General features: G+C 51.2%; 1 protein-coding gene across 1 annotated transcript in view; it reads left to right on the forward strand.

Moving 5' to 3' along the window:
* Nucleotides 1-809: 809 nt before the first annotated feature.
* Nucleotides 810-11,412, forward strand: part of VWA5B1 (von Willebrand factor A domain containing 5B1) — a 38,520-nt gene continuing 27,917 nt past the window's right edge. The window contains exons 1-6 of the mRNA XM_039854811.1: nt 810-1,114; nt 2,909-3,061; nt 4,353-4,623; nt 6,912-7,057; nt 7,945-8,076; nt 8,682-8,806. Coding sequence (XP_039710745.1) covers nt 976-1,114; nt 2,909-3,061; nt 4,353-4,623; nt 6,912-7,057; nt 7,945-8,076; nt 8,682-8,806 — 966 coding nt within the window. The 5' untranslated portion in view covers nt 810-975. The remainder of the gene's footprint in view (nt 1,115-2,908; nt 3,062-4,352; nt 4,624-6,911; nt 7,058-7,944; nt 8,077-8,681; nt 8,807-11,412) is intronic.

Below are 11,412 nucleotides of genomic sequence, written 5' to 3' on the forward strand. Positions count from 1 at the left end.
CCTGAGAAGTGCTATGAAGTCTTTCGCATTGGAATGTGGACAGTGAAAGAGACAGAGTAAACCCTGAGAGTTCAGAGAATTCAGTTCATGTGTCATTGTTAAGAACCTGTGAGTTATAGTTTAAAAGACTGTGTGAACCCATTTCCTTTGATATGGACATACCGTGAGGAAGGGGAATAGTACAAACCCTGCAAAGGCGAGAATATGCTGAGTGAAAGGCCTGCTGGTAGTTCCCAGCCTTTAATCCATAGGTTCCCCATGGTTTTGGCCATAGGGAATGACTGTTGGTTCCTGATTCCCCAGGTGTGGGGAATGGGCTGTGAGCAATCCCAGCAGAAATCTTCCTTTGTTCTGAAGGTGTCCTCCTGGCCTGGCTGCAGGGCTGATCAGCACATTGCAGTCTCCGAATGTAGCTCGATTAACATTTTTATTCTCTTGCCTCCTCCCTACTTAATGCTGACATTCCTGTATTGACTATAGTAGGTAGAGTCACTGAAATTGGAGAAGGGACTTGATGAGCTGTTCCAGACCCCTCCTTTGGCAGAAGCATCTACAGTTTAGAGATTATGGGACTGACAGCAGGATGGGGTCAGAGCTGAGTCCCTGGCCTCCCACCTAGAATTGGAGTCAGGGGAGCATTGTTTTTTGGGGGAAATTCCAGGCTAGATACGAGCCTGCTTGGGCTCCAGCCCTGAGAGTTGCCAACTCGCTGAATGAATCTGGGCAGGTCACATGTCTTCCAGGCTTGGTTTCTCCACTTTGAAATGGGAAAAAAAAATGGAGGTAGCCATTCTCTTCTTAGGGGTGATTGAATGTTATCACGGGTCACTAACTGGGAGGAGATTGGGGAAAATGAAGAGAATAACATTGACCTGTGGGGTCTGAAGGGGGAGAACTGGGCGGAGGAGGAATGAGGGGGGCCCCTTTCTGACCTTCTTGTCTCTTGCAGACTCTGAAGGCTGAGGAGCCAGCGGGATGCCTGGTCTGCTGAACCAGGTCACAGGGGCAGCCCTGCCCCTCACCACGTCTGATGTCACCTCCTTCGTCAGTGGTTATGCCCTGGGACTCACCGCCTCCCTTACCTATGGCAACCTGGAGGCCCAGCCCTTCCAAGGTGAGGACTCCTGGTGGGGCTTTCCCAGGGCCACCCCCTCCTCCGCATGGAATCCCCACCCAGACATGGACTAGCTGATTGATATTGGGCAAGTCGTGTCACCTGTCTGAGTCTGTTTCCTCACCTGTAAATAGGGGTATCGTTTCTGGCCTGCAGGCTTCGAAACGGGTCACACATTGGTCAGGATTTGAGCCCACGTTTGGGCTCGGCTCCAGCCAACCGTCCCAGCGCCATTTAGGTTCACAAGGCACGCCCACCTGTGCCAAATGTTCAGTCCTCCACTTTCTCTAGGGAACCTCATAGGAGGAGAGGCCTCAAGACTCAGAGGAAGCCAGGAGTGGCTCTTGTCCCTGTGACTTTAGGGAAGCCGCTGTCCTGCTCTAAGTCAGGATGCTCCTCTGCCTGTCTGGACGCCAGGGTTTGTGGAAGGAACAGATGAGGTAATGAGTGAGGAAGGACAGTGTGGAATAAAACAGTCTGCAAAGATTAATCATCCACGAGGGGCATTCCGGACTGTGGATGGATGTTTGCCTGTAAGGATCCTTTGTAAATCAAATTCCTCTCTACTTAAGGGAGCTACAGGAAGGCTGGCCAGGAGGCTGGTTGTGGTTAGGGTTCCTTGTCATCCACAGTGAAGGCTGGTTGTGGTTAGTGTTCCTTGTCATCCACAGTGATGGGGGCTTCCTAATCCCCAAGCTTCATGTCTTGGGGCCCCACCCTCTAGCCCAACCTGAAGTTCTGAAACCATCTCAGTTCCAAAACAGAACCTTTAGGGGAACTTTCTTCCCCTTCAAAATCTCCTGGGCAGAGCAAATGAACCTGATCTTCAGTTTAAAAAAACCTGGAGAGTGTGGCTTAAAATGAGACCCACTAGGGCCCCAGGAGACTAAATTGCTGAACATCTTTGGGACAATCCTTTGGCTTTCCATGTGTTTCCCCCACATTTTATAGAAGAGGAAACCGAGGCTCAGAGGGACGGGAAGCCAGGGTTTGTGGAGGGCTCACCGTGGCCTCCGAGTTGTGCTTCCCATGTTAGCGGGCAGATGAAGTGAGGTACAACCTTGATCCTCCGAGTGTGGTCCCCAAACCATGGGCATCACTCAGGGGCTGGTTAGAAACGCAGATCTCAGGCCCCTCCCCAGAACTACATCAGAATCTGCATTTTAACAAGACCCCCTGGTGATTCACGTGCTCTGAAAATTTGAGAACTAAAGTATAAAAATGTGGGGCACACACTGTGACACAGAGCTTAATAACTGGTAGCTATTTTTTTCCATTTGCATGGTGATCCTGAGTTTAGCTCTATTATCCTCATTTTATAGATGGGGCTGTGAGGATTAGAGAAGCTAAATGTCTTATCTGAGGTCACCAGACTAGGAAAGGTTGCAGGGCCCAGACGAGTCTACTGATTTGCTACAGGTGGCACCAGTAGCAAATTCACCACACAGATGTGTTTTATTAGGCCCACATAGCAGGTCACATAAAAATCCAGATTCTCACTCTCTCTTGTAAAGTCAGAAGCCTTGGCCACATGGCCTCACAGGCCTGCAAAGTAAGAATTGGCTGCGACAGGGGAACGGCTGTCCCTTTTCCTGTTGCCCCACTGCCCATCAATGCCTGCAGCTGCACTTACCCTGCCTGGCCCCAGAGCCATGAAGTTGCAGCCTGAGTCCTCTCTGGCATCCCCTGAGTACCATCCTTCCATCTGACAGATCAAGGTTTTGGTTCCTTCCCTGGGGTGGGTCACGCAGGCTGGGGCTGGGGCACCCGATGATGCTGGGCGCTGCCCCATAGGCCTCTTCGTGTACCCGCTGGATGAGTACACCACGGTGATCGGCTTTGAGGCAGTCATTGCTGACCGCGTAGTAACAGTACAGATCAAGGACAAAGCCAAGATGGAGAGCGGCCACATCAAAGCCACCCGCATTCGAGCCACGACTGTCACAGGTAAGGAAGCCAGAAAGGCTGTGTCAGAGCCCGGGTCTGGCTGGAGTCTCAGGCAGGCTGAAAGGGTAGTGATGGGATAGGGTAGAGAGAGCACTGAACTAGGAATCAGGAATCCTGTATGACCCCAGGCCAGTGATTAAACCTCTCTGAACCTCGCTTACTGTCTGTAAAATAGAAGTAATCTTTCCTGTTCTCACCTCAAAAGCATAGTGAGGATTAAAGGAGACCAACAAAAAAAAAAAAAAAAAAAGGGAGAGTTTTAAGATATTCCTACAGAACAGAATAGCTGGTCATTTAAGCTCAGAGGTTACGGAATGAGTCACACCAGAGTTTGACTCCCTATCCTGGTGTTTGCAAGTGGTATGAGCTTAGATAAGGAATTAAACTTTACCGTAAAATAAAACTCATAATTATACGCACGCAAAGCTCAACAGCAAGCATGCATGCAGAGTACTCATCACAGTCCCTGCTACCAAGTAAGTACTCAAATCGTGGCTACTGATGCCTGCTATTGAGGATGCTGAGGCTCAGATAGGGTGAATGACTGGCCTAGGGTCACACAGCATTGGCATTATTGCCAGAGCCTAGGCTTGAATCCAGACCAAGTATCATATAAGAAATTCTTACTTTGACTCTACAATGAAAATGAAAGTGGTCACCTGATCATTAAGACATTCAGGAACCTTTTAATGAGCGGTCATCATGGTTAAGATGCAAAGTTGCCCTCAAGTTGTTGGGACTACTCAGAGCCTGAAAGAATAGGTGACACATGACTAGAAGTGACCATGAGAGGAGGTGGCAGGTGGCTGTGCCAGCAGAGGTCTGGATTATGTCAGAGGACGGAAAAAGGGGCACAGACTGGGAGCCAGGGAGGTGTGAATGGAAGGATTGGATGGATGGGTGAGCCTGGGTAGGTACGAATGGGGGATGGGCCTTTCAGATGAAAGGACAGAACAGGAGCAAAAGCATGGTTCCCGAAGGCTTGTATGCTTGTATGCGATTCTTGGGAGGAAGAAGAGTGTGGATGGAGATGTGACCATTTGTTGGGGTTTTTATGGTCTAGGTCTCCCACTCCCGGGAGGTATAGTGGAACATACACTGGCGTGGTGTTAGATCCATGAGGGTTTATATCCTTCTTCAACAAATGAGCGATTTGCTGAGTAACTTGGGCAAGGTGCACCCCCACGCTGAGCCTTCAGCAAAACTGGCTACTCAGACCTACCACGCAGCATGCTTAGAGGGCACTAGAGATATCATATGCTCCACTGCTGACTCCAAGCCTGGCACTTAGGAAACACTCTGCAAGAGGGGGTTCCCATCATCCCTCATTCCTACACACCGGGAAAGCTGGCTTTGGATGAGGATTTGGAGCGGATCCTGTTCGTGGTCAACCTGGGGACCATTGCCCCGATGGAGAACGTCACCGTCTTCATCAGCACCTCCTCAGAGCTCCCGACACTGCCCAGTGGGGCCGTGCGGGTCCTGCTGCCTGCCGTCTGCGCCCCAATCGTCCCCCAATTCTGCACCGAGAACGCTGGCCCCTCCAATCAACAAGCCCAAGGGTAAGGAGCCCCAGCCCGGACCAGGGACAGAGTCTCAGGTGGGCAGTGGGGAGTCTGTCCAGTGAAGTCAGGGGTGTGCAGGGCAGTGGAGATAGGAGGCAGAGGTGAAGCTCAGCACTACAGTGGCCACCACCCGCACTATCACTCCCCCCTGCTCACTTTAGAGCACTTAAGAATCTCCTCGGAATGACCTGGATTGGTACTAGCCAGAATTCCTGGGATATGGACAGCTGGGGATCAGAATGTCCAGGCTTTATCCTCTAATGCACTCGAGAGGTATTCTCTAAGCATCTAATATGTGCTAGACACAGAGTCTAGTGTTAGGGATCCAGGGCCCACGAAACCAACATGGTTCCTGTCTTTTTGGAACTTGGTAGGAGAGATCATTATCCCATTTATAACACCATGATATGGAACTGTTTGTGTACTTGCATGCATAATTAATTATGTGAAAAGTGTGATGAAAGAGACATCCATTAGGCTAAGAGTACGAAAGAGGGACCCAACCTGGGGGTCCCAGGGCCAGGCAGGGCTTCCCTGAGGAGTGATACTTCAGCTGAGGGCTGAGCCATGAAAGGGAAGTAGGAATAGAGAGGAGTAGAGAGGAGCATTCCTACGGGTGAGAACAGCAGAAGCAAAGGCCCTGAGGCAGTGGGTGTGGCTGATGGGAGAGTGAAGGAGAGAGATCGAGGGCTGGTGGGGAGTCAGATTGCGTAGGACCTTAAAGGATCAGGTGAGGGCATTTGTTAGCACAACAGAGAAGCCAGCGGCACAAACCGGTCTCAAGTCATGGAACACCAGCTTACGTGTCACCTTTGTAAGTGCTACCATGGACACCAAGCCTTATGTGGTTTAGAGGCAGGGCCTACCAAAGCTAGGGACATTCGAGACTTTGGAACTTTTTGGAACTTGGTAGGAGAGATCATTATCCCATTTATAGCACCATGATATGGAACTGTTGGTGTACTTGCATGCATAATTAATTATGTGAAAAGTGTGATGAAAGAGACATCCATTAGGCTAAGAGTACGAAAGAGGGAACAAGGGGCCCAGGAGGCCTTAATGCCCCTGAGGTGGCTCCAACGAACTTATTCCTGCCCCTTGCGGCAGGTAGAGTTAGCAGAGGTGCTCGTGATAGAAGCCTGCATCAAATCCCTATGAACCTTCAGGTTGCTCAGAGAGAGTGACAAGAAAAAATAGATAATACCAAGTGTTAGTGAGGATGAGGAGAGAAGGGAACTCATTCAGTGCTGGTAGAACTGGGATCTGGAATAGCCACCCTGGCAAACCATCTGGTGATACTCAGTGTGTGCCCTTTGACCCAGGGATCCCAGAGAAAGTCTTTTGTAAGTTCAAAAAAAGAATATGAATGAATATCTTCGTGGCGGTGGTCCCTGTGGATGTAGGGGGTGGAGACAGGAATAAATAAGTACAATGTAATATACTTATACAACATAACAGGTGCCCTCAATATATATAACAGGTTCCATGTCAGCAGCAAAGACTTTGATTTACAGACCGTACCCTGGACAGGGCTTAAAAACACAGCGCTGAGTGAACAAAGGGGAACAGTTGAATGAGAGTCATAATATAATGCAATCGTTTCAGTTTAAAACGCATTCGCAACCAAATGCCACCACGTATTTTACAAGGATACATGCCTATTAGGGACATATATTAAAGACCTTATTGGGTGTGCAGGTGGAGGTGGGGGGAAGGGAGCAGGATCACAGACAGGGTTGGAAATGACACAAAGAGGGACCAGAATCCTGAGCGTTCAGCAGCGGGCAGACACTTTGCTAAGCACTCGCTCAAGACAACAGAGCAGCGATTCAAGAAGTGGTGTGATGTGGTCCAGCAGGAGCCAGACAGACCCGGGCGAGGATGCATGCTCTGCCAAGGCCCAGTCGTGGGAACTTTGGCTGGTTGCCTCATCCTGCCAAGCCTTGGTTTCCCCATGTGGGGGTTGGGGAAGATGGGTCCATGATGCCTTCTTCTGGGGATCTTAGTGAGAACAACGCGAGCTAAGGCCATGGAACACCATGTCTAGTGCCTGGTCCATTCCTCGTAAGCGGCTGTGCCTGTGTCTGAATCCAGGCTCTCCCTGGGGTCAGGTTGAATGGGAGAGTAAGGGTCTGGGGTGGGAGGAAGCTCCTCGGCCCCCTTTCGGGCTGGGCTGCAGGGCTGCCTGGGACTCACCGTCTTCTCGATGTCCTCTCATGCTGCTTCCCCCACGGCCTTGGTCTTGGCCGCCCACCTCCTTCTTCTCCTCTCCACCCCCTGCCCAGCAAAGACAGACATTGTTTCGGCACGCGGGCCCTGGATTCCTGGAACAAGTTGTGCCTGGCGACTCTCCTGGACACTGATGTGTCCAACCCCATGGAATATGAGTTCAACTTCCAGCTAGAGATCCGTGGGCCGTGCCTGCTTGCAGGTGAGAGAGAGCTGCCCAGACCCGGAGAGACTCCAGAAAGAATAGAGACCCAGGGCAAGGAGGGCTTCAGGCCCAAAGCCTCCAGGGTTAGGAAAGAAGGGGAGAGCGGGGAAGCCGACGGGCCCAGATGGAAGACAGCCTGAAGCGCACGGGGCTTTTTGGACCCCTATTTCTGGTTCCCCAACAAACAGTCGAAGATGAGTCCCTCCCAAGGACAGATTTCAGGGCTGTCCTCACCTCCACCTCGATGGCTTCTGTGAGGAAACATCTATGGGAGCATGGTGGTTCTTGGTCTTCATCTGGAGGCTGCAGCCTACCGGTTCTCACCCCGCACAGCAGAATCACCAAGGGATCTTTCAGAATCTTGCCACCCAGCTCCCACCCCGGAGCTTCTGGTGCCATTGGCCTGGGGTGTGTCCTGGGGATTGGATATTTTAAAACTCCCAGCTGACTCTAATGTGCAGCCAGAGTTGGGAACCATTGTTTTGATGGTTCCCCTCCCCAACCCACTCAAGATTTTAAAAGGCCACTAGGATGTGGTTTCTTGTCAACGGGTGTTTTCCTAGAGCAGCATGACGTTGCAACCCGAGAGGCATTTACGGAGTGCCTACTGATCAAGCGTTAAGCTCTTTCTATCTTTATGTGTCCTACGAGGAAGCAAGTCCTTTGAGCCCCACTGGAACCACAGAGCAGGAAGAACCATTAGACACCACCTATCTAAACCCCCAGTTTGGACATGGGGAAATCGAGGAGGCCTGTCTATGATTACACAGCAGGTCAGGATCCTCTGATAGAGTTGGAGTGCCAGCCACCTCTGGCCTGGGTCTTGGTGTCCTCCTATCTCTCTGGGGCCTCCTGAGCCTATCCCGCCTTTCTGTGCCTCTTAGGGGTAGAGAGTCCCACCCACGAGATTCGAGCTGACGCCGCGCCATCCGCACGCTCAGCCAAGAGCATCATTATCACCTTGGCCAACAGGCACACCTTCGACAGGCCCGTGGAGATCTTTATCCACCCCAGCGGTACTGTGCCTTGGGCAGGGCCCCTGGGGTGTCTGTGGGAGGGAGGAGATGCTGTTTCTGTGGGGCGCAAGCATGTGGCCCCGTGCCCTGTGGCTAGCCAGGGAGAGGGTATGGGTGCGTGGCAGCGGAGAGGAGACCAATTACTTGCCTCCTGGGAAACTTGGCTTAAGCCGGTGGAATTGAGTGTCTCCTGCCCCAGTTCAAGCTCCAGAGGCTCTGGGTTCTCGTCCAGCCACTGCGGCACTTTGCCCTCAGGCCAGCTGAGCTGAGGATCTTTGAAAACTGAGGTCAGTGAGACCCTGACAGCCATGAATTCTCAAGGAGAACTCTTTGCATCTTTAAGAATTCATAGATTGTCAGGACCTGAAAAGATCAGAGTACCCGGTCCCACTCCCATTTTATAGGTGGGTAAGCTGAGGCCTAGAGAGGGGCAACAAGTCACCCATTAGGCTCTCCTGCCTCCCGGGGCCCCACACGGCTTCAGGGCTTCCACGCCCCTCTTCTGACTGGAGTCCTTCCTACTGTGAGGATCTGGCCCCAAACCAAGGCCCCTGGCATTACCCTCACTCTCGGCCAAGCGCCAAGAATTGATCTCATCTCCGCAGAGCCTCACATGCCACATGTTCTGATGGAGAAAGGGGACATGACCCGGGGAGAGTTTGACCAGCACTTGAAGCGAAGAACGGATTTCATTAAAGGGATGAAGAAGGACAGCAGTGCAGAGCGAAAGGTGAGGACACCTGAAGCAGAGTCGGGTGGCGGACCTGGGGCGGCCCCAGGAGCTTGAGCTTCACTGGGCCGATGAGGAGACTGGGCCTGCGTGGGGGTAGGACGTGCCCAAGGTCACACAGAAAGGTGGTGGCAGATCCTTGTCAAAGTTTCACTCGGTGGGCCGGGGCACTGCGGGGCAGAGGAAAGGGACTTCCAGATGCAGCAGTCACCCTGGTGCTACCCTCCTGCCTATTGACCGGTCACCTTCTCCTAGTGCCACCAAGGTGCCTAAACTAGTCAAAATTTTAGGCTAGCAGTAGAAACAACCTTGGTCTTCTCCAGGCTGTTCTACTTCCAAGGGACACCTGGGAACCTACAGCCAAGTGCCCTCCCAGCTCCATCTTTATTCCTGGGCCTCCGTTTTTCCACCTGCTGATGGATCTCTTGCTCTTCCTTCCTCTGAGATTCTTGCTGGCTATTACATAAAGAGTAAAGGCAGAGCAGGGAAAGCCTGAGAAAGATCCTTTCCCTCTGCCTGCCCTCTCCCTCATGAAGCTCAAGGATGCGGAGGCCCCGCAGAGGGGTGGGGGTGGGAAAGGAAATGGCAGGAGGCCGAGCCAGCAGCCACAGCTGCACCTGCCATCTCTCTCTCGTTCATGGCCCCGTACACCAAGCCGGGTCCTGAATGCCCAGATAGTTTCAAAAATGATGCCCTGCCTCTTTTTATTGCCTCCCTTTTTAGATGAGAAAACTGAGGTTTAGCATCCAAAACTAACTGGTGAGCTGGGAAAAGGAAAAGACTGTTCCCTTGGGTTGGCTTTGGTGACAGCGAGGCTAAGGACTTGGACTTGGGACCGTTATGCTGGATTTAAGAGCCCCTCTCATTTCTGCTGGCCTGACTGGCAGAGGATGATGGCAGACGGGGAATGTACAGGAACGTGTAGACAGCTTACTGCTCACACCACCCACGTTTTTAGGGATCCTACTAGAAGTACCTGCTTGGTGGGGGATGGGAAGGTATAGATGGCTCAGTGTCTATCGTATCATCCCCATGTTGGAGACCCCACTGGAAATACCTGTTCTCACAAAGGTGACCCCTCTTCCAGATGAATTTGTTGGGGGAAGAGGCTGAAGCTAGGTTCTCAAAGTGAGCATGGCAACGCCAGGGGTGCCACTGAACTCTGAGCACTACTGCATGCGGACCATATGGGTGGGGGCAGCCATGGGCCTCCGGGGGCTAGGGCAGGGTGCCCCGCCTGCCAAGCCTTAAATCAATTAGCTCTGAGACCACTGAAGCAAATGAGAATTAATTTTCCAGCTTGAGTTGGTTATGCAAATGCCCTGTATTTTCATGAGCTCCAGGGATAATAGTGATCAACCCGAAGCTGCTAAGAAGTGATGAGTTTATTGTAATTGGATAATGGCAGCTTGAGGAGCCATTAGAGAATCCTGAGCCAGGGCCCCCACTCTCTGAGAAGCAAACAATTTCCCAGAGATGGCTCCTCTCTGGCAGATGTGGCTTCTGCTACCTTGAGCTCTGTCATCAAAAGAGCTAGGCTGGGCAGTGGCTTTCAGCCAAGGAGCTCAATGTGGGAGGGAGAGAACAGTCCCTCACCAGAGAGAGAGGTGACCACCCAGAGGGTGACATCAATCAGAAAGAGTATGTGGGATAAGCTGTCAAAACCCGTGATTTGGCAAAGAGTGGGCAAATGACACAGAGAATGACACCGTGTAGAAGAGATGAAGATGCAGTGAGAAGAAGCACAGACAAATGGAGACATACACTAACAGACATACACTAACAGAGAAAAATGGAGACATGCACACACGCGTCAGTGGCAGACACAAAAGACCCATACCAATTCATTCTCTCATTTATTCATTCAAACACTAAGTGCCCAATAGATGTCAAGCTCTGTTCTAGGGACTGGAGAGGCAACACTGAAAGCAACACACCCTTGATTTCATGGAGCTTACGTTCTATCACAGAGAGACAGGCAAGAAGTAAAAATATGAGCAAGATCAGTTTGGAGAGGGCTGGGAGCATGAAAGAGATAAAATAGGATGATGTGAAAATGAATTCTAGCACTGGGTGCTGTCTAACCAGGTGTGTAGAGAAAGCGTATCTGAGAACTAGACCTGATGGATGGTGAAGAACTGAAAGCAGAATAATGTTTAGATAACAGAAAGGTGGCTAGTGTGGCTGAACTGTGGGGAGCAGAGTGGACAAAGATAAGGTGACAGGTAGACAGGGGGGCAGTCCCTACGGGACTTCATAAGCCATGGTGCAAGGTACGGGGGGAAGCTATTGCTTAAGCAAGAGAATGACAAGAATGGTTATGCTGCCTGCTCTATACAGAATGAACCACAGTGAAATAAAAGTAGAGGAAAGAGGCCAGTAAGAGATTATTGCAAGGGTCCAGGCAAGAGATGAATTTGGGTGGTAGCAGTGGAGACAGAAAAGAGGAAAAGTTTAGGATGTATTTTAACTGCAGAACTGGCAATCTTTTGTTGAAGGAGTGTATGTGTGGGGTAAGGAAAAGAGAGGAAGCAAGAATCATTCCTCATCTTTCGTTTGGACACCACTGGGGTGGGTGATAATGTCACCTATTGAGTTGCAAAAGA

Source organism: Pteropus medius, unplaced genomic scaffold (assembly GCF_902729225.1).
Source record: "Pteropus medius unplaced genomic scaffold, Ma_sr-lr_union100, whole genome shotgun sequence".
Classification (NCBI taxonomy): Eukaryota; Metazoa; Chordata; class Mammalia; order Chiroptera; family Pteropodidae; genus Pteropus; species Pteropus medius.